This window comes from Salmo trutta, chromosome 40 (assembly GCF_901001165.1).
Source record: "Salmo trutta chromosome 40, fSalTru1.1, whole genome shotgun sequence".
NCBI lineage: Eukaryota > Metazoa > Chordata > Actinopteri > Salmoniformes > Salmonidae > Salmo > Salmo trutta.
Window position 1 is genome coordinate 11,890,816 of NC_042996.1, and position 25,610 is coordinate 11,916,425.

Below are 25,610 nucleotides of genomic sequence, written 5' to 3' on the forward strand. Positions count from 1 at the left end.
AATTTCTTGAATGGAAAATATTTCTTTATTACAATCATTTTGAACTTTAGTATAAAGATGTTTTACTTGTATTGAATAGTGCAATAGCATGTTAAAATTGAGCATGTGGCCTTTTCAATGCATAGTTTAAGTTCACCTGGAGTTCAAACCCTGATTGAACAAAAACAGGAGGCTAACTTAAGGTTGGCTGTTATTTCCAGACAAAGTTATTGAAATGTGACGTAATCTGAAGGCTCTCATTGGAATTCTACCCAGATAATCTGCAAGTCAAAATGTCCTTTTTATGGGCATTTTCTCTATGGTATGGTGGGCATATTCCTAGAGTAGGGGTTCTTGATTTACTTATCTTTGTTCCAATAGTTACATTAACATGACCACAGAGGCAAAACATCCCCAAAATAATACATCCATACCTCTTCCAGCACCGTTGCATCCCTTTGTCTGTCTATCCTAAAGTTGTCGAGCAATGACCAAACAATGCATTCAGCCATTACCTGAAACAGTTCAGAATCATACCCTTCAACAATAAATCACAATGTACCAAATGCATTTACTTATGCATATTCTAAATGTTATGGGAAAAAAAGATGGCTTCCAGTACAGAATTATAGTAAATAGTAAAATAAGTTCCAGTACAACGTTCTCAGTGTTACGTATATTGTCTGATACTTCAACCATAAACTGGTTTCATAGTGATGCAGAAAAGACAAAACATTTTAGTACTTGTTCCTAAACTGCTTCAAATTTTTAAAATTAAAACAAAGGATTCAAAAACATTTAAGGCGCCAAACAGAATTCTGTACAATGAAAGAATTAGCCCTTTACGGAGAAGAACGTTGAAAGCAGATGGGACTCTGGTGTTAACACAACATGACTACAAGGACTTCAACTGGAGGAGAGTTGAGGTTAGAGGGTAAGTGGTGCTGGATACACTGGAGGGGGATTCATAGTCAGATGGAAGCCCTTGAAGAAATGTCACTGTTAACCCAGACCCTTGCCCCTTCACCTGCAGTCCTTGACAATTAGCGTACCATACCTCATTAGGAATGTCTCATTCTACTTTACAAACTTCATTTTGGAAGTTATGAGGTTGAACGGTTGATTTATTTTGCATTTCCTAGCCCTGATCGAGTTAATTTCATGTCAGATTGGGTCTCATTCATTGAATAAACATGACTAATGAATGATTAAGAGCTACAATATCAATTTGAACAATGATATCACATTGTTTAATGAGAGGCTGTTAAGACAGATGTGTCCTAGTACTGTAGCCTCTAACTTCACAGCATTGAATATAGGTCAATTAGATAGGAATATGTATCAATTGTAAGTTAAAACAATAATTGAGAGAAACCAAATTCAAGGGGGAAAAACACAAAGCAACTCCTTTATCTGATCACTGAGAAACATTCGATCTTTGCCAAAAAATTTATTGTAGCTTTTACCCATAGTGTATAATTTAGTCTAAATTAAATGAGCTGAAACTAATGGAAAATGTTGCTCTTTGGATGTTAAAACCTGTCTGATGATATTTATCAAATCTGAGTCTCAGATTATCTCAGGTTGTGATTACTTCCTATACGGAGACAAAGGAAAACCAACCAATGTATTTCCATGCCAGCTACTCTGCACTCATCCAGTGAGCTACAGACCAGTGTGTTACCCTTGACGATGTTTCTAATCAGGGGTGGTTATGTCATTCCTGTCATTCCTCTAGTGTTATTACAGGCAACCTTTAGTCAGAGGTGGTCACTGTGTCAAGGCTGCTGAGGTTTGGGGTGGAGGGGACCTCTTCATCATCGTCTGCTTTCAAGAGCGGGGCGGCGTCCTCCACCTGCCCCGCCTTCTTCCGCCGGGCAAAGCGTCAGTTGCGTTTGAGGGCAGCTTGCGCCGTGATGCTGAACACGTGAATGCGCAGGTGAGAGGCGATCTGGATGCACACGCCTGTGCAGTAGCGCGTCAAGTCAATCAACGACAGGACCTGGGGAGGAAATGCAAGGACCGGCATGAGAAATGTACTTGATGCACATAGGGCAGTTGTTTGTGGTTAGGTGAAACTTCTGGTCCTATCTATGTGGAAGACAACTGAAGTGGGTTGAAAATGACACCAGACCTGTACTAAAACAGTTTGATGACAGAACTACGGAATAGTGAAGACATGAGAACTCACCATTGCGATCCAGAGGACTATGTGCTCGTCGATGAAGCTGTTGAAATACTGGTTGAGGAAGAGGAGGCCAGGCCCGATGAAAGCCGTGTCTGGGAGATAAAGCTCACTCTTGGTCATGTGGGCCACCTGACACAAGGACAGAGGAACACATAAGGAACATACAGATATTGGAGGAGAAGCAAAGCTAATGAATGAGCTAAGGTAAATACTGGTATGGCTTTCACTGTTATATATGGAGGTCCCATTTATGAGAGGAAAAGTATTCATTGCTTGCTTGATAAGAAACTCCAGACAGACAGAAAAATATATTTTTTTATGAATTTCCCTTCAGGCAGTAGACTAGAGATATTAATAGATTGAGATGACAGCAAAGTAAGAAAGAAGACTATTATATTAAATGGAGCGCTCACAACTAGCTTGTTGGCGATCTTGGCGACGACCATGCCGAAAGTCAGGATGTAGAGGCAGGGGTGCAGCTCAAAAAGCTTGTTGGATGACTTCTTGAAGATGATGAAGGCCAGTGTGAGGATGAGGCCGATGTGCATACCTGGTGCCAGCACACTGGTGTCCTAAGGAACACACAGCAAAATAGTGAATAACTCTGAATTGTTAACCTAGAATAGAAGCCCCCAAAAAATGGTTGATTGTCCTAAAATGTACAGTGCCTTCACATGAAATCCAGCTTTATTTATACAGCACATTTCAGACATGGAATGCAACGTGTTTTACAGAAAAAAACTGAAAATGAAATATTTACTACATAACAAACAGAAACTGAACAACTAAAAAGCACCATAAGGAAAAGCAAAGCTAAAAATATGTTTTAAGACCTTTTAAATATGTCCACAGTTTCAGCCCCCCCTCAGGTTCTCTGGCAGGCTATTCCAGAGGCTGGGGGCATAACACCTAAAGGTTGTCTCTCCATGCCTCTTGGTCCTAGGATTTAGGATAGTTGAAAGGCCAATACCAGAGGACCTAAGGGACCAACTGGGTACATAACGTAAAAGCACTCAGAAAATATTGACACCGCTTGAATTTTTCCACATTTAGCCGCTACGAAATTTCATCAGCCGGTGATTGTCAAGCAAATAACTGCAGGTCTCACGGTAATTGACTGTTAATTAAACGCATTTAGCATCTCCTGGCTTCCAAACAAGCCACTTCTACATTTTAAATATTCTAATAAATCCATGTAATACAGCCTACACCTTCACAATAAATCCATTATTTATTTTAGACAGGTCTAAAGAAACATGATATGAAGAAAATGTAGTCTAGTTCAGAAGAACAGAATACACTGGAGGTGCTTACCAAGAACACCATGAATGTTCCTGAGTGGCCGAGTTACAGTTTTGACTTATCTACATGAAAATATATAGCAACACCTGAAAATGGTTGTCTAGCAATGAAAAACAACCAATTTGGTAGAGCTTGAAGAATTTAGAAAATAATAAAAATGGGCAAATGTTGCACAATCCAGGTGAGGAAAGCTCTTAATTGGGGCTAGGGGGCAGTATTGAGAATTTTGAAAAAAATATGTGCCCATTTTTAACTGCCTCCTACACCAACTCAGAAGCTAGGATATGCATATTATTACCAGATTTGGATAGAAAACACTGAATTTTCTAAAACTGTTTGAATGGTGTCTGTAAGTATAACAGCTACGGCTTCCACTAGATGTCAACGATCTTTATAAAGTTGTTTGAAGCGTCTATGATGAACAGAGACCGGATGACAAGGAAGAGAAGTTGACCTCCCTGGGATGTCGTCACTCATTATTGCCCGCACCTGCGCATTCATTTGAGTTCATGTCAGGCGAGACATTTTTCAAAAACGTTTTTCAAGACACAGGAGAGGTCGGGTTGAAACATTACTGATGTTTCACGTTAAAAATGTCTCTAAAGATTGATGCTAAACAACGTTTGACATGTTTGAACGAACGTAAATAGATAATTTTTTTTACTTTACGTCGTGACTTCCCCCCCCGCGCCCTACTTTTTAGTAGCCTACCGAAGTGCTAACAACTTGGAGTTATTTGGACATCAATTATGAACTTTGTCGAAAGAAACCACATTTGTTGAGGACCTGGGATTCCTGGAAGTGCCAATGGATAAAGATAATCAAAGGTAAGGGATTATTGACAATAGTATTATTGATATTACATTGTTACAAGATGGTGCTAACTGTATATCCTAGCCTATTGTTCTTAGCACAGCACCCCGTTTATTGCAAAGTGTGATTTCCCAGTAAAGTTATTTTGAAATCTGGCAATAAAGTAGCATTTACGAAATGTTAAACTATAATTATTTGAATGAAAATATTATAATTTACCAATGTTTTCGAATAGTAATTTTGTAAATTCTAACGTTGATTGATGGGAAGCTTTTGAGGAAAAAAAATTCTGAATTTCACCGCTACTGTAAAATGCTGTTTTTGGATATAAATATGATCTTGATGGAACAAAAAATGCATGTATTGTATAACATAATGTCCTAGGAGTGTCATCTGAGGAAGATTGTCAAAGGTTAGTGCATAATTTTAGCTGGTTATCTGCTTTTGGTGACGCCTGTCTTTGAATTGACAAAACATTACACACAGCTATTTTCAATGTACTCTCCTAACATAACCTAACTTTAGGCTTTCGCCGTAAAGCCTCTTTGAAATCGGAAAATGTGGTTGGATTTAGGAGATGTTTATCTTTCAAATGGTGAAAAATAGTTGAGTGTTTGAGAAATTGAAATTATTAGATTCTTGCCGTTTTGAATTTCCCGCCATGGTCTCTTGACAATGAATCCCATTACCGGGCAGGGATCCCCAACAGGTTTTAAGAGAGTCACAGCTGTAATCGCTGCCAATGGTGCTTCTACAAAGTATTGACCCAGGGGCGTGAATACTTATGCAAATTAGATATTTCTGCATTTCATTTTCAAAACATTAGCAAAAAAATGTTAACATTTTTTTTTAATTCATTGTAACACAAAATGTGGAATAAGTCAAGGGGTATGAATAGTTTCTGAAGGCACTGTATATGCAACATTTTACTACCACGTCGGCTGTTTAGGCTTAAGCGTAATAAACACTAATCAACCCAAATATTTAGCTAAACACGTCATTACATAATAATACTTACAGCCACAGTGGAGCCGTTCTTGCCGACGCCCCCGTTAAGGATGACATGGAAGTAGTTATAGCAGGAGAACACGGCTCCCCCAATGATGCCCAAGATGGGGAAGACGTACAGCTTCACCCCAAGGACAGGCAACTACAAGAGGGTAAAACAACCAAGAGTTTCAGTTAACAGAACTTATCAACTTCTGTCACAGCAGCTAGCGTTGTTTACACCAGTAAGCTGTGGGTGGGCGGGGCATGCTGCTGAGGCCAAGATGGGAGGAGAAGCCAATAATATTGCGTGGTGACATCAGCTGTTTGCTAGCCAGATCATGTGATCATGTCTACGCCACGGTGGATTAGCTACCCATAATTACCTTCTTACTTCTGATTGTGACGTTTAGTCGTTAAGCCTCCACAGGCTGCACAGAGTGAAAGTGAAACAAAAAGGACTATTTAATAACTAGTAGTCAGATTGTTGTGGGGTTGGTTGGTTGAGTGGTTATACAGTACATGTTAAGGATTGGTTATGTTGCCTTATAGTGCCAAATGTTGGTGTAAAATGTCCAAGTCTCCAAATCCTACGGCTTAGTTGACAGAAAAGGGGAGAGAGAGCGAGAGAGAGCGAGAGAGAGCGAGCGAGAGAGAGCGCGAGAGAGCGCGAGAGAGCGCGAGAGAGCGCGAGAGAGCGCGAGAGAGCGCGAGAGAGCGCGAGAGAGCGCGAGAGAGCGCGAGAGAGAGCGAGAGAGCGAGAGAGCGAGAGAGAGCGAGAGAGCGAGAGAGAGCGAGAGAGAGCGAGAGAGAGAGAGCAAGAGAGAGCGAGAGAGCGAGAGAGAGAGAGAATGTATGAGTGGGTATGGGAGTGTGTGTTAGGTTTGTGTGCATGGATGGATAAATGTATTGAAGCCATACCCTGTAGTCCCAAAGGGCCACTCCACCAAAAGCTGACATCACATACATGACAACGATGGCAATCTGGACCTCTGTCACATCAACCCTGGGTGGAGAGAATTTATAGAACTCATAGATCAGAACAAGACTGTATATTTTATGAAGCACGATGGACTAGACTTAAGTACTATGTCAAAAACAAAAAAGTCGTTATCTGCCCAGCAACAGCTAAACAAATAATATAATTATCATTTCTAACATAATTTCTACTTACAGGCCAAAGCGCAGCGTTCCGGAAACATAGGTTTGCCAGTGTGCACAGAAGAACATGAACATCCCCACAAAGCCACAGAAGAACATCCAATCAGGGTAGCTTCCTATCCCACAGGATATACATGTTCCCACAGAAACAAAAACTGCAGAGAGGGAGAAAGTTGAACTAAATGAGCAACAATGTGTCATACAGTGGCTTGTGAATGTATTCACCCCCCTTGGCATTTTTCCTGGATATAAAACAGATTTTTTTTTGGGGGGGGGCGGGGTTGTATCATTTGATTGACACAACATGCCTACCACTGAAGATGCCAAATTATTTGTATTGTGAAACAAACAAGAAATAAGACCAATAAAATAAAATAAAATAAAATAAAAACTTGAGCGTGCATAACTATTCACCCCCCCAAAGTCAATTTGTAGAGCCACCTTTTGCAGCAATTACAGCTGCAAGTCTCTTGGGGTATGTATCTATAAGCTTGGAACATCTAGCCACTGGGATTATTGCCCATTCTTCAAGGAAAAACTGCTCCAGCTCCTTCAAGTTGGCTGGGTTCCGCTGGTGTACAGCAATCTTTAAAGTCATACCACAGATTCTCAATTGGATTGAGGTCTGGGCTTTGACTAGGCCATTCCAAGACATTTAAATGTTTCCCCTTAAACCACTCGAGTGTTGCTTTAGCAGTATGCTTAGGGTCATTGACCTGCTGGAAGGTGAACCTCTGTCCCAGTCTCAAATCTCTGGAAGAGTGAAACAGTTTTCCATCAAGAATTTCCCTGTATTTAGCACCATCCATCATTCCTTAAAATTCTGACCAGTTTCCCAGTCCCTGCCGATGAAAAACATCCCCACAGTATGATGCTGCCTCCACCATGCTTCACAGTGGGGATGGTGTTCTCGGGGTGATGAGAGATGTTGGGCTTGTGCCAAACATAGCGTTTTTGTTGATGGCCAAAAAGCTCAATTTCTGACCAGAGTACCTTCTTCCATACGTTTGAGGACTCTCCCACATGCCTTTTGGTGAACACCAAACATGTTTGCTTATTTTTTTCTTTAAGCAATGGCTTTTTCCTGGACACTCTTCTGTAAAGTCTAGCTCTGGAGTGTATGACTTAAAGTGGTCCTATGGACAGACACTCCAATCTCCGCTGTGGAGCTTTGCAGCTCATTTAGGGTTATCTTTGGTCTCTTTGTTGCCTCTCTGATTAATGCCCTCCTTGCCTGGTCTGTGAGTTTTGGTGGGCGGCCCTCTATTGGCAGGTTTGTTGTGGTGCCATATTCTTTCCATTTAAAAATAAATAAATAATGGATTTAATGGTGCTCCGTGGGATGTTCAAAGATATTTTTTGTATAACTTAACCCTGATCTGTACTTCTCCACAAGTTTGTCCCTGGCCTGTTTGGAGAGCTCCTTGGTCTCCATGGTGCCGCTTGCTTGGTGGTGCCCCTTGCTTAGTGGTGCTGCAGACTCTGGGGCCTTTCAGAACAGGTGTATACAGTTGAAGTCGAAAGTTTACTTACACCTTGGCCAAATACATTTAAACTCAGTTTTTCACAATTCCTAGTAAAAATTCCCTGTCTTTGGTCAGTTAGGATCACCACTTTATTTTAAGAATGTGAAATGTCAGAATAATTGTAGAGAGAATGATTTATTTCAGCTTTTATTTCTTTCATCACATTCCCAGTGGGTCAGAAGTTCACATACACTCAATTAATATTTGGTAGCATTGCCTTTAAATTGTTTAACTTGGGTCAAACGTTGCGAGTAGCCTTCCACAAGCCTCCCACAATAAGTTGGGTGAATTTTGGCCCATTCCTCCTGACAGAGCTGGTGTAACTGAGTCAGGTTTGTAGGCCTCCTTGCTCACACATGCTTTTTCAGTTCTGCCCACCAATTTTCTATGGGATTGAGGTCAGGGCTTTGTGATGGCCACTCCAATACCTTGACTTTGTTGTCCTTAAGCCATTTTGCCACAACTTTGGAAGTATGCTTGGGGTCATTATCCATTGGAAGACCCATTTGCGACCAAGCTTTAACCTGATATGGATAGGGGGCAGTATTTTCACGGCCGGATGAAAAAACATACCCGATTTAAACTGGTTACTACTCTTGCCCAGAAGTTTCTAAAACTGTTTGAATGGTGTCTGAGTATAACAGAACTCATATGGCAGGCAAAAACCTGAGAAATATTCAACCAGGAAGTGTAGGTTCTGAGAAATGTAGTTCTTTCTAGTATGTAGTTCTTTCTGAGAAATGTAGTTCTTTCTGAGAAATGTAGTTCTTTCGAAACTACAATATCTGTGCTGTTACGTTGCACTTTCTAAGGCTTCCATTTGCTGTCTAAAGCTTTCAGAAAGTGGATTGAGCCTTCTCCTGTCTCTGGGCAGAGCTCAGTCACTGAGTGGTCTGCCTGAGGACAAAGAGATTGGATATGCGCGTTCCTGCGAGCACGCTGTTTTTTCTTTTCCTCCTTGAATGAATACACCATTGTCCGGTAGGAATATTATCGCAATTTTACGTTAAAAATACCATAAAAATGTATTTTAAACAGCGTTTGACATGCTTCTAAGTACGGTAATGGAACATTGACTTTTTGTGTCTCGAATTGCGCTCGCCCGTTACCCTTTGGATAGTGACCTGAACAAAACGGAGGTATTTGGACATAACTATGGATTATTTCAAACAAAAACAACATTTCTTGTGGAAGTAGCAGTCCTGGGAGTGCATTCTGACGAAGATCAGCAAAGGTAATACAATATTTCTAATACTAATTCTGAGTTTAGGTTGCCCCAAACTTGGCGGGTGTCTGAATAGCTCGGCGTGATGGCGAGCTATGTACTCAGAATATTGAAAAATGTGCTTTCGCCGAAAAGCTATTTTAAAATCTGACACAGCAATTGCATAAAGGAGTTCTGCATCTATAATTCTTTAAATAATTGTTATGTATTTTGTCAACGTTTATGATGAGTAGTTTTTGTAAATTCACCGGACGTTTTTGGTGGGAATACATTTTCTGAACATCACGCGCCAAAGTAAAAAGCCGTTTTTGGATATAAATATGAACTTGATTGAACAAAACATACATGTATTGTATAACATAATGTCCTAGGAGTGTCATCTGATGAAGATCAAAGGTTAGTGCTTCATTTAGCTGTGTTTTGGGTTTTATTGACATATATGCTTGCTTGGAAAATGGCTGTGTGGTTATTTTGGTCTATGTACTCTCCTAACATAATCTAATGTTTTGCTTTCGCTGTAAAGCCTTTTTGAAAATCGGACAATGTGGTTGGATCCAGGAGAGGTTTATCTTTCAAATGGTGTAAAATAGTCGTATATTTGAAAAATTGAAATTATTGGATTTTTGGAGGTTTTTGTATTTCGTGCCATGCAATCCCATTGGCTGTTGGCTAGGGGTTCCGCTAGCCAACAGCGGAGATGTTGATTCAATATAGCCACATAATTCTCCTGCCTCATGATGCCATCTATTTTGTGAAATGCACCAGTCCCTTCTGCAGCAAAGCACCCCCACAACATGATGCTGCCATCCCCGTGCTTCAGGGTTGAGATGGTGTTCTTCGGGCTTGCAAGCCTCCCCCTTTTTCCTCCAAACATAACAATGGTCATTATGGCCAAATAGTTATATTTTTGTTTCAGAGGACATGTGCAGTTGCAAACCATAGTCTGGCTTTTTTATGGCGGTTTTGGAGCAGTCTTTCAGGTTATGTCGATATATAGGACTTGTTCTACTGTGGATATAGATACTTTTGTACCGGTTTCCTCCAGTATCTTCACAAGGTCCTTTGCTGTTGTTCTGGGATTTATTTGCAGCTCCTTCAGGGTTAACTTTGGTCTCTTTATTGCCCTCCATACAAATCATTAAAATCCAGACATAAATACATACACAAGAAGCAACCTAATATCACACAGTAAACTCTTGTCATTTAGTAAGTTCACAATTCTGCCATTCTCACTTCGAAACATTGCACCAAAGTACGTTCATCTCTTGGAGACAGAACACGTCTCCTTTCTGAGCGGTATGCCGGCTGCATGGTCCCATGATGTTTATACTTGCGTTCTATTGTTTGTACAGATGAAGGTGGTACCTTCAGGAATATGGAAATTGCTCCCAAGGATGAACCAGACTTGTGGAGGTCCACAATTTTTTTTCTGAGGTCTTGACTGATTTCTTTTGATTTTCCCATGTCAAGCAAAGAGGCCCTGCGTTTGAAGGTACGCCTTGAAATGCATTCACAGGTACAACTCAAATGATGTCAATTAGCCTATCAGAGTCTTCTAAAGCCATGACATTTTCTGGAATTTTCCAAGCTGTTTAAAGGCACAGTCAACTTAGTGCATGTAAAGATCTGGCCCACTGGAATTGTGATAGTGAATTATAAGTGAAATAATCTGTCTGTAAACAATTGTTGGACAAATTACTTGTGTCATGCACAAAGTTGATGTCCTAACCGACTTGCCAAAACTATAGTTTGTGAACAAGAAATTTGTGGAGTGGTTGAAAAATGAGTTAAGGACTCCAACCTTAGCATATGTAAACTTCCGACTTCAACTGTATATACTGAGATCATGTGACACTTCAGCTCCATTTAAAAAAAAAAATTTAAACAAGTAATTTTTTTCTTTTCACTTCACCAATTTGGAATATTTTGTTTATGTCCATTACATGAAATACAAATGAATATACATTTAAATTACTGGTTGTAATGCAACAAAATAGGAAAAACACCAAGGGGATGAATACTTTTGCAAGGCACTGTACTTCTGAGGCATAGAACAATGTATGTTGTCATTCAATAAGATACACTGGTTGCTATGACGCTAAAACACTAAATTCAGTCTAGTCCAGACTCTAGACAAAAGTACAGGGGAGCCCCACTGCTTGAAATACACTTGGTCAGGTACTGTAAAGCACCACAAATTAAAACAGGCAACAACAAAAATGATTTGGCCCGCACCTGTGGAGACAGCATCACAGCCGTGGTCAAAGAGCTCCCCCAGCGCAGAGCTGCTGTTTGTCCTCCGGGCCTGCTTCCCATCGATGGCATCCAGCGACTGATAGATGAACAGGCCCAACGCACTCAGGATGAAGGCCCATGCTGGAGCCTGGAAAGAGGAAGGGAGACAGAGGGAGGGAAGGAGGGAGAGCGAGAGGGGGGAAGGGAGGAGAGCGAGAAAGGGAGGGAGAGAAATTTGATTAAACAAGGGGATGGAATGACCTGGTTTCTATTTCAACTAGGACAAACTTTTCCTCCACCATCCCCTGTTGAAGAGAAAGGTCTCGGTCTTTGTTTACTCCCAGTCAGAAGACAAACAGACTTGTTTACATGAGATGCAGGGTGTATTTCCAAATCAAATCAGTGAAGATTGAAGTAAGCCATGACATATTGGGGAAAGTTGTTTATCTTATTTTGAGTCACTTCTTGCAAAACAGAGAGTTGCTTGTGTTTGACAAGTTTCCTTCAACACGGGTGTGCTTTCTCTAACAGACATGTTCGAACATTTTCTAAAACTTATGCTTACTACAGCTGTTTTCTAGGAAATGATTTGAAAGGCAAAACAGCATAATGCAGGCCTGGGCAATTATTTTGACAGATATATCTACTGTAAATCACATCCAGATATGCCACTTTTTTTACTTTTTTTAACATGCACAGAAATAAACCACATCCAAGTTCTCATTTTGGTAGGTATTTTCATGATTAAACATGCAATGAACTACACGGAGGGAGAAGTACTGTGCATTCAGCACCACGGACAGAACTCTTGTTAACGGGTACGCACAAAAACACAAGGCATTGACTAGAGCAGTGAAGTCAGGAATAGTTTCTGACGTCGCTATGCGCAGGATTGCTGAGAGGTGAGAGTCAGTAAGAGATGATCTGTGTCTTGACTTGTTATATTTCATCACTGAAAATGTCTGTTCACATACATAGGTTGACCCAAACAGTACAAACATATTCTCAGCATGACTCCTAACCTTTGGAAAGTGTTGTTCATCGAAAGATGCATAGAACCTCGTCAGTGACATTGTTTTGAATAGTTCTCCAATCACTGCATCAGACTGAAGATCGATGAGGTCAAGTTGCAGGTCAGTGGGAGTGTTATCCACATTGAAGGTGAAAGGAGAGGAAACCAACAGCATGTCATTTTCCAACACTTTGAAATCCTCAAAACGAGGAGAAAACTCACCGTTCAAAGCACGCAGCAGCGATATATACTTCTCCCGCTGGTCATCTGACAGGGAACAGACTAGTAGTGTCAGAAGGTGGGTGAGATTGTTGGCTTCTACTTGGAGGGTCAGTAGGAGTAATTTTCCCTTGAAGGCTTTGACAAGGCTGTACATCTGATGTGCAAAAAGGCAAAAATTCCAAACTACTTCCTTTGTAGTTTGGAATTCAGTTCATTCATGGAAGGCCATGATGTCCACGGTGAAGGCAAAAATCAGCCAACCATTCTTTATCTTGCAGTTGAGGGAAATCCACATATTTTCCTTTCATTTGCAAAAACTCAGTATCTCCAACTTCAGGTCCCACACCCTTTAAAGCACCTTCCCCAAACTCAGCCATCTCACGTTTGTGTGGTAGTGGAGATCTGCATGACCCGACTCTGTCTCTTCCAATAGGGAGACAAACTGCATGTGGTTTAAAGACGTTGCTCTTATGAAGTTTACCACTTTAGTGACTAAATCCACAACATGGCTCATTTTCAGAACACATTTACAGAGCACCTCCTGATGAACGATGCAATGCAGGAAAATAACTTTCTGATCTGGGTTCAGCTCAGCTACTTGATCTTGTATCCTTTCCAAAAGGCCAATGTTATTTCCTGTCAAGTTTGGGCACCCATCAGTGGTCACACTGGATAACTTTTCAAAACTCAGTCCCAGCTTTGCCACACACTTATTAACCTCCTCCAATAAATCTTTCCCTGTGGTTGTGCTCTTCATTGACTGCGCTGAAGAAAGCTCCTCTGTAATTTCAAAGTCTGGGGTTATGCCTAGTAAGAATACCAACAACTGTGCCGTGTCGCGTGCATCACTGCTCTCATCCAGGGCCAAGGAGAAATAGGTGAAATCCTTTACCTTGTCTTTCTCTGCGATGTCCTCAACACACTATGTCTAGGGTTTCAAAGGGTTTGAATTGAGTATTTTGCTTAAATTCATTTAAAAAAGTTAGCTTATAACCTTTTTTTGTGGGATACACAAGGCAATTCTAGGTCTTGTGGCATATTTTGGTTAAACTATCCCCAATTCAATGGAATTGCAACCCTCTACATGCACAGTGCACTCTTCCGTCACATGTACAGCTGATTCTCAAGATCTTGCACAATAATGAGATGCTATTGAGCCCACACAACTACACTGTCTGAGCCAAGGACTACATACTTTCTGGTAAGTTTTGATTACAATACTGGGTGGGGTGAATATATTTTATATGACATACATGATTTTTTGTTAACTAGTAAATAGTAGCCTACATCAAAGTGTGTTTAAATCATTAACAATTTCTGCTAGTAAGTTTTTGCTACCATGTGGGTTTTAGCTTGCTTGAGCCTGCTGAGTAGTGTTAATTCACCTGTTTCCATACATGTTTCATTTTAAAAGATTTATCTTACAAAGGAGTTGTTTAATCTAACTGCTTAACTATTTATCTGTACATGGAATTTGATTTTTTTTAACTCTTTTTCTAATCTTTACAGAAATGCCACGGGCACTATCTTTCACTGCAGCTAATATAGAAGGAAAAGCTGTGTACATTTGCAAATACTGTGCCAAATCATACGTGAAGAATGCAACAAAGATGCAGAAACAACTGGCCAAGTGCATAAAGTTTCCTCAGTGCTCACAACAAGCAACCTCTGACAAAAGTCCCTCTACTTCTATTTGAGGTGAAAATGATGAATCAGACACCTTATCGATAGCAACAGCTAACGGTCCTCCTGGAATCAGAAGTTATTTTGCCTCAATGGAGGAACGTAGTCAGAGAAATGCTGATGAATGTCTTGCTCGAGCTGTGTATGCAACTGGTTCACTTCTGATGCTCACAGGCAATGTGTATTGGAAGAGATTTCGGAATGTTCTTCGCCCAGCATACACCCCTCCAACCAGACATGCTTTATCTACTCATTTGCTGGATGCAGAGTTCAACAGAGTTCCAGTGAAGGTCAAGCAAATCATAGAGAAAGCAGACTGTATTGCAGTCATCTCTGATGGGTGGTTGAATGTTCGTGGGCAAGGAATAATTAACTCTATCATCTCCACCCCTCAACCAGTATTCTAGAAGAGCACAGACAAGGGACAACAGACACACCGGCTCTCTACATTGCAGATGAGCTGAAGGCAGTCATCAATGACTTTGGACCACAGAAGGTATTTGCACTGGTGACAGACAATGCTGCGAACATGAAGGCTGCTTGGTCTAAAGTGGAGGAGTCCTATCCTCACATTACACCCATTGGCTGTGATGCTCATGCATTGAATCTGCTCCTCAAGGACATCATGGCACTAACAACAATGGATACACTCTACAAGAGAGCCAAGGAAATGGTTAGGTATGTGAAGGGCCATCAAGTTATAGTAGCAATCTACCTCACCAAGCAAAGTGAGAAGAATAAGAGCACCACATTGAAGCTGCCCAGCAACACCGGTTGGGGTGATGTTGTCATCATGTTTGACAGTCTCCTGGAGGGGAAGGAGTCTCTCCAAAAAATGGCCATATCACAGTCTGCTGATATGGACAGCCCCATCAAGAGGATCCTCCTGGATGATGCATTTTGGGAGAGAGTGTTAAGCAGCCTGAAACTCCTGAAACCTATAGCAGTAGCCATTGCACGGATTGAGGGAGACAATGCCATCCTGTCTGATGTTCAGACTCTACTTGCAGATGTAAGAGAAGAAATCCGTACTGCCCTGCCCACTTCACTGTTGCTCCAAGCAGAGGAAACTGCAGTTCTGAAATACATCAAAAAGCGTGAAGACCTCCGCAGCATGCATGTTGGACCCCAAGTATGCTGGCAAGAGCATCCTGTCTGGTGCAGAGATCAACAAGGCCTATGGTCTCATCACTACCATATCTCGCCACCTTGGCCTGAATGAGGGCAAGGTTCTTGGCAGTCTGGCGAAGTACACTTCCAAGGAAGGGCTTTGGGATGGAGATGCAATATGGCAGTCGTGCCAACATATCTCATCATCCACCTGGTGGAAGGGACTTTGTGGATCTGAGGCTCTTTCCCCTGTTGCCGCCATCATCCTGCCAACATCAGCCACCTCAGAGTGCAACTGGTCCTTGTTTTGGAACGCACACTGACCAATGCAAGGGTTGACAAATTGGTGGCCATCCGGGCAAATTTGAGGCTTTTTGAGCCTGACGAGCCATCCTCAACAAGGTTGGAAAGTGAAGATGAGGCCTCAGAGTCTGATGTTGAAGAGGTGGACATTGAGGAGGTCCAGGGAGAAGACATGGAAGCCTGAGAGGATGACAACCAAAGCTTTCGTTTCTAGACTATCATTTTACAGATATATATTGAAAACATTTTTGGGAGATGCGATGGATCATTCAATATTCCCTTTTGTTGTTCAGTGAAATCATCCCATGTGAAGAGTCAACTCAATTAAAGTTCAATTTGTAACTAAATTGTTTTTATTTCTATTGGAAGGATTTAATAATTTGCCATTATGTTTACTTATGATAGGATAAAATGTTTATGTTTCTGTCTCCATATGGTATGCTAAATATTTCCAATGCACTAAACATTATTTAAAATGGTATTAATATTAATTTGCATACATTTCCATTAATTCCCATAGAAAGTTTCCACCTCTGAATATTCCACAAAATGTGCAACCCTAGCTGTGTCACTGTTCGTCTTGACAGGGAAACATTTTCAAACAGCTCTTTCTTGTCAGGGGAAAGTATTGCTGCAGAGTCAATGAAACATTCTTTAAAACATTTGCCCTCAGTGAATGGCTTGCTATGTTTAGCAATTTTGTGGGACAGTACATAGCTAGCTCTCGCAATTAAGTTGTTTGCTGAATGCAGTTTTGTGAAAAGTCCTTGCTGCTTTTGCAACTGAGAAAGCAACTCTTTCGATGCACTTGCCCTCTGCTCAGAAGACATATTCCTATATTTCTCTGCATGCTTCGTCTGGAAGTGTCGGGACAAGTTGTAGTCTTTCAAGACAGCGATGCTCTCTTTGCACACAGCTTTCCCTGATACCTCAATAAAGAAATATTTAAATAACTTATTCATTTGAATAACTCGTCCAACCCCCACCACACACACACGTGTGAGTGTGTAAGAAAAAAATAAGTGAAAATATGGTAAAGGAAAGTAGATGACCTGACTGGGTGAGTTCCTACCACTGGGACTTGAAGTATTCCCAGCCATCTGGACATTAGGGGTGAGCCAACAGTGTTTATCATCTCTCTATACCACAATGTACGAGTCGTGTAGACAGAAATGTGTTGGTGGGTGGGCCTCAAGACATTTGGGAGGGACAATTTTTTTCTTTAAACAAATACAATTTAAAAAAAATGTATTTAGGAAAACGGCTAACTTTCTGAAATTCTACAAAATGTTACCATGGGGCAAAGAGAAATGTGCTTTTTTTGTTGCCCAATCTGATTCGATGGGCCTGGCTTTCCAGTAGGTGGGCCCGGGCCCACGCGGTTGTACTGTACTGGTCTAACTCTTCTCTCTGCACTGTACTTGCCTGTGTTCTCTCTCAACACAACACTACTCTATTGGTCTGTGTGTTTGTCCCATTGGTTTGTCCACCACAACTATTTTGACAGTAGGTTTTTTTCTCTTTCTAGATATCCTGCTGTTCTCCAGTCCCTTCCTCTGCCAACAACAACAACAAATCAGTAACCCCTGCCCCTGCCCAAAAAAAGCCCTTTCTGTATACAGGTAGTCATCTTAGTTACATGGCTCTCAGGCAAGTTCAGTATTGAGTATAGGCATACAGGATCACTCTTGACATATTTTTAGTTGGCCAGTGACAGTGGTGTATGCTGCAGCTTATGTCCAGGCCAGGTAGCCCTTTCATCTAGTTATTCAATGCTGTACTGTATATACAGAATCTAGATGGAGACAGGTTACATGTGGGTCCATGGCTGCATTGACACAACAACTTGTGCTGCATATAAAATGCCCTTGTTGAATTGTCTGCTGCACAAACCTGCCTGGAGCTTGATGGAATCTGGACTTTGTGTCAGTGGTGAGATTACAATCTGTACTGTGGGATGGGTGGACAAAGGTATAGAACTAATAAACATACTGTAACACATCTCTGAATACCTGACAGGCACGTGCCTGAATGCACACTATACAAAGGACAGAAAAGAGGACAGGCAAAGGGTAGGTTCACACACACACACACACACACACTCTCTCTCTCTCTCTCTCTCTCTAGAGAATCGATCTAAGTGGATGACAGGTCATAGTATGAACACGTGGCATGGTTAAAACCTACGTATTCGCCCTGTTATTGGTTTGCTGACTATGGTTGAAGTTGTATACCTATTGTTATCGATTTGCTTATTTTACATGATCTAATCAAAGTTCAAACTTGCAATAGGTAAAGTTAATATTACTTTAGTTTTCCTTGAACAAACATTCAGCCAGACTTACTCCCAGTTACCTTAAAATAGTTATTTGCTCGATTTGTAAGTGGATGAGCAAACATGGTGGCAACTTGGTCACTAACTCTTATTTGGCATTTTAATCAAGCAAATGCATTAAGTCAACAACAATAGGCTATTAGACAAACTTTCGAGGAACAAAATATTAGATAGTGGACTGTGCACATTGCCCACCAACTATTCTGATGCTTTGAGCAGTTGTAAAGTAACAATAGTGCTGTAAATGGATTCGAGTTGCAACAATGTTACACATGATCTCAGAGTTACAATGCTGTCATGGGGTGTTGCTACATGGCTACTCGAAAGTTTCTCCCCCCCCAAGGTCGCAAAGCACTTACCTCCTCTGTTGCCGTTGGGCAGTAAAACACCAACACTACAGTTGTGACTATATTTATTACCAGTCCAATTATAGTCAGAGTATTAGGCGCTACCCAAGTTGGAATTTGTTGGACCAGCCAATTCCAATATATCTGACAAGGAGGTTCGAAAAGGGATCGACCCGAAGCGCTATATTTATGCTCCTCTAGCCGCTTGAGTTGTGCGGCTGACAGCGGCTCCGGCCACAAGAAATGTGGCATTGTTTTCAGCTTCGGCGCTACGAAAAGTAGCCAATCACCCAGCGATAGTCTTGACGTTCCTGTGGGTTTCAGGCACTGATATCTTCTCGCGATCGCCCAGAAAATACTTGCTCATTTGGCGGTTACGTGTGAATAGTCATTTTTCCAGAGCGGAACCAGTAACGTCGATATTTTTTCCGTTTGTGATTGAGAATTGCGTTTCAGCAGGAAGCAAGTCTCCGGAAGGGAATGAGGCCGGGAATTTCAAATGAAATGTAGTCATTTGACCGCTAGGAGCTGTGAACTACAACTGCAGTAGGTTTCTGCAGTTCATAGCTCCATTGGACGTAAGTAACATTGTAAAATGTTATTCTGTAGTTGCAACATTTCTGAGTGCACTCTGAAGTTAATAGGGCGTGTTCTTTAAGCATCTTAATACTGTAATTTCACGCTGCATGAGCTCAGAGAAGGTAAAGCCCCCGGGGGGAGAAAGGAGAGACACTCAATTTGTTGTTAGGAGGTATAGATAGAAAGTGAAAGAGAGAGCGAAGACTATTAATCTTTAACAGAAGAAGATGGTAAGAGTCCAACATTTCTAAGTTCCCGAGTGCACTCTGAAGTTAATGTGGCGTGTTCTTTAAGCATCTTAATACAGTCATTTGTTCCTATTATGTATTGAAAAAAAATTCCTGAAATTATTTACACATACAGAATGATATGTTACATGTTTTTCTTTTATTCCAGGAGTCATAAACCAAAAATTGAAGATGAAAGCATGCGTAGATGGCCTGACAGCTAGGAATATACTCAAGCCTGAAGTACATTAGGGGCACAGAAAGCAGTGTCATGCAGTGTAAGGCTTAAATAAAAGGATGGATAACTGTCTGGTTGAAAGCCCAAATCTAATCACATTTTATTGGGCACATTCACGTGGTTAGCAGATGTTAAAGCGAGTGTAGCGAAATGCTTGTAAGAACGCGAAGCGAGGCGACCATCTCTGTCGGCGCCATCATCAATGTAGTCTGACAACTATACTTTTCATACTCCAAGAACAGAAAATGAAATCAGAAAATCCTAATGTGAAGCATGTTAAAGGGACTGATGAAATACTGTCAATTCTCTTGCAAATCACCTGATCAGAAATTTTTTAATATTTGTATCTTTTGAAGTTCAATCTTTAATCACAAGACATTGCATTACAGACATCAAGCCATATTGTTTATACATTTCAACATTAGCTCCCTCCCCCAAACACAGTTCCCAATCCCAACAGAGACAAAACATGTCCACATAGGTGGAAATTACAGTTCGTCCTACTATACATTTCCCGCACTACTCATCTAAAATAAAAAGCTACAGCCAAAACACTGCCAACATGCAACTGAGCTTAAACAGAGCCTTTTGAATACTAGGAGATGACTCAAAGCTGGTGATGAATTGGCTTCTTCTATGGTAACTAGCTCCATACCCGCACACAGCATGCCATGCCAAAGTCCAGTACATCCCTCCCTCCCCCTCCAGCCCCTCCCTCGACTGCTGGTGAGAGGCAGATCACTAGTGGTGTGACGACAGGTTTCCGGGCAGCGGTTGCTCAGTCCGACTACTTCTCTGGCTGCTCCACGACCTTGGTCTCGCTCATGTACTTATCGATCAGGTGTAAAGGCACTCCACGCTGCATGAGCTCAGAGAAGGTAAAGCCCCCTGGGGGAGAAAGGAGAGACACTCAATTTGTTGTTAGGAGGTATAGAGAGAAAGTGAAAGAGAGAGCGAAGACTATCAATCTTTAACAGAGAGAAGAGTCCAACAGGAAAATAGCAGAGGGTCAGTGTGCAACATCGAAACAGACACTGAAACAGAGAAAAGAGGGTGAGTCTGCAACAAAGAAACAGAAGAGAGACACCATACAGTACAAAAAAGAAGAGATACCAAAGTGGACAGCAGTGAGAGGAGAGAAAATAGAGAAAGTGTCAGTAAAGGACAGGTGCAATACGTCACTTTTGAGTCTGTGAGTAAATCTTTAACAGAGAGGCTTACAAAGGCAGAGCTATAGGAGCCATGACATGGCCATTCACTAAGTAGGCCCAAAATGTGCCCAAAATGCACCAAGAAGCTCAGGAACATTTACTGGATTTTGCCTTCTCTAGTACATAATAGATGGTGCATTGACACAAATGATAATAACCCTATTGTGTCAAATATAGGACTACTATAGATATATCATCTATGTATTAACCAGCAGAAAGTGATCTATCGATGAATTGTATCTTATCACCCCAGTAAATATCATAACACTTATGTACAGGACACCATCCTGGAGAAACGACTTCTGGAAAATAATGTAAGCATAATGTCAACCTTTAATTTTCAACAAAGAGACATGCTCTGCAGATGTTGGTATTTACTCTGATGTCAAGATCAGACCATTTGCAGTACTTTGAAGGTTACTCACCTTTTTTTGTGTGGCATATGTTAGATGAGGAACAGACACGGTTACCAGGGAAACACAGGTCATACAAGCAGTCACGTCACACCAACCGTTAAAATAGACTTCTGAAATGTTAGGGGTACGCTTGACTTTAGACAGCCACCCTAGACAGCAACCCTAGAGTGTTATTGGAAAGTAACTGGCTCCAATGAACACTGCCCATACAGTGTCTAGAGCCACATACACAATCTATTATGTTACTGTACATAACACACATCCATTTTGACTAAAGCAGGCAAGCCCTGTACTCTTGCATTCCTTCCCTTGGTACTCTTTCAGACGGGTCAGTGTGAACGTAAATAGACTACCTAGTACTGCTGAGAAAAGCTGTATTATTGGCATTTAACAGATGCAGAATGAATGACATAAGCTTCATATGCCAAAACCATATGAAAGCTTACCTTGGATGAGAACATACATTCACTATTCCTGAGTGGGGACTGGGGGGAGAGAAGAGAAGAGGGGTTATCCAAATGTTTACATGGTGAGTTATGTGTTCTCCAGGGAATACTGGTCAGTTATTGAACTCATTTTATATGAGGAGTTAAACACGGAATTGAAGGAACATCACCATCTGTTGAGGGGAAACATTAAAACATGGAGCCACAAGATAGTATTCATCGAACAAGGGAACTACATCTAGAACAATACGTATTGGTGTGTGTTTGAGTTATGAGGTGTTGATGTGTGATGATGCCTTAGGAAGAATTGGACCATGCTGTATTGGTGAAGCATGCTACATTTGACGTTGAAGTTGTGGTAGGAAATTCAACAGTGGTAGTCGGATGAACACAAGTGACATTACTGAAGTCTTGTATGAACACCTGTAACTAGTTGAACATGTTTAAAATGGTCTGAAATGAGAAGGAAATGCATAGATTGAGTTCATCCACGTGATGTAATACGTTGTTACTCATTGGAGTAGCAGGGGTGATGTAATGACAACCCCCTGGATATTGTATATGACAATATAAGCATATATCATATACGATATATGTACAACGGATACTTCAGGACCACAGTTGATACGGACGGGCCTTTGGTGGTGTAGTCACTGAAACAAACTATGTTCTGATCTACGTCACCAAAGAGTCTAGACACCTAATACTGTACACATGTGGATAACATACACCGCAGGTCACCAGGTACCCCTACAGCCCAAACTGACCTTTAACCTCCAGCTTACACTCCACTAGTGCATCACCCAGGTCATTAATGGCCTTGCAGGAGTACATGCCCCCGTCGTAGGGGCTGGGTTTCCGGATCTCCAGGGTGCAGACCCCTTGGTTGCTAAACATGCGGTAGCGCGGGTCGTCAATGATGGCTATCTTATTCTTCATCCAAATCACTTTGGGCTGAAGTCAAAAACAGAGAAGGTTATTCCGTTTCCTAGAGAAGCCTCTAAAATATCAATACTCAATTAAGTCAGGGATGTTTTGCAAGTTACTCCCCATAATGTTTATCAAGTAGTATAAAAGGCATCGCCACTGTATCATTAAAACATTTGTCAACTCAATATGTTGTAGTACATTATTTCAAAAGCATTCAAATACATTGCAATGTTTTACTGGTCTGTGGATTTGTACTATTTTCTCAGTGAGAGGGCCAATACATTGTTCAAGTTAGAGATACACTGTTCAGATTAGGTTATGAACAGTCATATCTTATAACCAAGAGTGCATTAATCAGATAAACCCTTATATTTACATAGTGCCCATGGTCTGTTAATTTAAGCCATTTTTTAAACCTCTCAACAAAAAACTTCAGGCAGCTGACTAGAGATGTATTGTTAGAGAGAGGATAGCTGTCAGGTGTAAAGGCTGCCGTGATTGAGAGGCGGGCAGAAAGAGCAGGCTGCAGGTGTAAAGCTTTCAGCATACAGCTGGGGGCCTGGACAATTTGAACCTGGTCCATCCTGGAGGGGTATGGGGAACAAGCTGGAGGGGTATGGGGAACAGGCTGGAGGGGTATGGGGAACAGGTTGACTAAAGGCCTAAGATGACCCACTAGGCCAGGGCATGGATGTCCCAGCCTCAGGGCTGCACAGTCTTTAGGTTTGACTCCTAATTCATCAATTCATGCCATTGATTGGCCAGAGTCAATAGAGAAGACATACTTGGTTTCCCATGTCTAAATCAATTACTAATTAATAGGCAGGACTGAACATCAGCAGCAATGATACCACAACCATGTCCAGGAGTTTAGTTGGACAGAACATTCCCAGAGGGTTGGCGTAGGCACTGTCTAAGTACAGTCATACACACCTACCCTAGCCTGAGTCCCAGATCTGTTTGTGTCGTCTTGCCAACTCCAATTGCTGTAATGGAGTTGGCAAGACAGCACAAACAGATCTGGGACCCGGGCTACACCTACCCGTGGGTTGGCGCGGACGCTGCAGTTGAGGGTGGCGTTGTAGCCAGCGATGGCGAAGGTGTTGATGAGGGGCTGGGTGAACTTGGGAGGCTCTTTGAAGTCGTGGTCAATGTACTCAGGGTTCTTCAGTTGCATGCCTGCAGAGGAAGGAAGGGAGGAAGAATGGGGTTGTACATGATACAGGCGCTGAGCTGTATCATGGGGGAATTTCCCTTGTGATCATGATTGAAGGAGAGACAGTATTTTAATTCATCATCTGCGGTCAGCGACAGCAACATCCGCATTAACAGTGCAATGAAACATGATATGTAGTGTATAAGCCATCTCTGAATGAAAGCAACTGGTCCAATTCTGTAAAAATGAATATTTTATCACTATGTATCGTTACCTTGTGACAAAAGACAAAGAAGAAAACGAAAAAAGAAGTGACTGAGGTTCATGTCCATCTGCTTTTTGAATGAGTTGGTCCATAATATTAGAAAGTAGAGGGGGATGACATACTGGTCATGTTTTTCATTGCTCTCTATATGGTATCCCCCCCACAGAGGAGCTCACACATACCTTCTTTAACGATGAGGGCGCTGTCCTTGGTCTGGGTGGCACCCTCGCTCAGACCCACCATGTTCTCAGAGTAGATTCTGAAGAAGTACTCGTTCCCCACCACCAGCTCTGTGATGGTGATGCAGGTGCGGTGGTAGTGCTCAATACACGTGTACCACTCCTGTCCCACAGAGAGCAGATTAGTTTAAACATGCTGGGGATCACATTGAGTAGCACATACACTTGAATTCCATATGCATACAGAGGTACTTTTCCTGTAAAAATCTCTCCCTCATACTGATTCCATATAATAAGTACCAAGTGATGCATTCAGCAGACTCATACCATGGTCTTCTTGTCTGCTTTCTGGATGGTGTAGCCTGTAATGGCGGCGTTGCCATTGTCCTTTGGAGGGGTCCAGTCCAGAGCCACGTTTCCCCCCCAGACCTCATCTATCTTCACACACTGTGGAGGCCCTGGGAGGTCTGAGTGGAGAGATTAATCCGTTAACATCATTAACATCAGTATGGGTCTTATTTGCATGTGCTACACATTAGCTGCTGTGAAAAATTTGGTAGGGAATAAAGGGCAGAACAAAGCTAAAAACATTCAGCTCGATCAACTCTTTACTATGAGATCTTTCCCTCTTATAGTATTTTTTTCTTCTACTTCCTGTTTGATTCAATCTGTAAAAATGGCCGATACAAATACTTAATGGTTCTATGCCTAAACAACTTTAACTGTGAGATGAGGATATCCTTCCTGTCAGTGTCCCTTGACTCACCTACTATCTGGATGTCTATGATGGCCGTGTCCACGTGGTTCTCCACCTCCACCTTCATATCGTACTTCCCAGAGTGCTTCCTCTCTGCTTTGCGGATGAAGATGATGCTGTCACAGTCTGTGTTGCGGATAGTGACTTGCGTGGGATCCACCGTCTGGCCCTCCTTCAGCCAGCTCACCTTTGGCCTGGGCTTGCCCTACATGTCACATATTGCATAGGAGCGTGAATCTAACTAAATATTATTTACTAAAGGGCTTTCACTGAAGGTAGTTGAGCCATTTTCTGTTATTGCCTTACCATGAATGGAATAACGAGATTGACGGCTTCTCCGACTTTACGAGTGTACGTCTGCTTCAAGTGACGGGGGATGCGGATCTTAGGTGGTTCTGGGAAGAGGGCAGGTCAGATAAGTGGATGTAATGTGAGTTCCGTAAAAAAAATGTAATCCTTTTTTATTTATTTTTTTATCTACAGTGCCTTCGGAAAGTATTCAGACCCATTGACTTTCCATATTTTGTTACGTTACAGCCTTATTCTAAAATTGATAAAAACTTTTTTTTATCCTCAATCTACACACAATACCCCATAATGACAAAGAAAAAACAGGTTTTAGAATTTTTTGATCATTTATTTTAAAAAATAACTGAAATATCACATTTACATAAGTATTCAGACCCTTTACTCAGTACTTTGTTGAAGCATCTTTTGCAGCGATTACAGCATTGAGTCTTCTTGGGAATGACACTACAAGCTTGGAACATCTGTATTT

The 25,610-nt window shown here is 41.5% G+C and overlaps 2 protein-coding genes and 1 long non-coding RNA gene across 20 annotated transcripts in view; 1 reads left to right on the forward strand and 2 right to left on the reverse strand.

Annotated features, from left to right (window-relative positions):
- Positions 1–6: 6 nt before the first annotated feature.
- Positions 7–18,857, reverse strand: chpt1 (choline phosphotransferase 1). Its single transcript, XM_029742089.1, has 8 exons — positions 18,441–18,857; positions 11,417–11,564; positions 6,444–6,585; positions 6,191–6,275; positions 5,301–5,432; positions 2,581–2,739; positions 2,171–2,296; positions 7–1,981 (listed from the first exon to the last, which is right to left on the reverse strand). Exons 1-8 carry the CDS (start codon positions 18,678–18,680, stop codon positions 1,865–1,867), a joined length of 1,149 nt encoding a protein of 382 aa, XP_029597949.1. The 5' UTR covers positions 18,681–18,857; the 3' UTR covers positions 7–1,864.
- Positions 18,858–18,885: 28 nt separating this feature from the next.
- On the forward strand, positions 18,886–20,603 carry LOC115180193 (uncharacterized). The gene is made up of 2 exons (XR_003873041.1): positions 18,886–19,006; positions 19,404–20,603. It is a non-coding gene; the product is annotated as an uncharacterized LOC115180193 (long non-coding RNA).
- LOC115180190 (myosin-binding protein C, slow-type-like) overlaps positions 19,084–25,610 on the reverse strand; it is a 43,859-nt gene continuing 37,332 nt past the window's right edge. For 16 of the 18 annotated variants that reach the window (XM_029742084.1, XM_029742083.1, XM_029742080.1 and 13 more), the window contains 7 exons: positions 25,139–25,227; positions 24,842–25,037; positions 24,403–24,542; positions 24,079–24,238; positions 23,518–23,654; positions 22,313–22,499; positions 19,378–20,360 (listed from right to left, as the gene is read on the reverse strand). In XM_029742084.1, the coding sequence (XP_029597944.1) occupies positions 20,260–20,360; positions 22,313–22,499; positions 23,518–23,654; positions 24,079–24,238; positions 24,403–24,542; positions 24,842–25,037; positions 25,139–25,227 (1,010 nt within the window). In that variant the 3' untranslated portion in view covers positions 19,378–20,259. Of the gene's footprint in view, positions 19,141–19,377; positions 20,361–21,545; positions 21,585–22,312; positions 22,500–23,517; positions 23,655–24,078; positions 24,239–24,402; positions 24,543–24,841; positions 25,038–25,138; positions 25,228–25,610 lie in introns of those variants that run through there. The other 2 variants (XM_029742076.1, XM_029742075.1) reach the window with 2 other exon arrangements.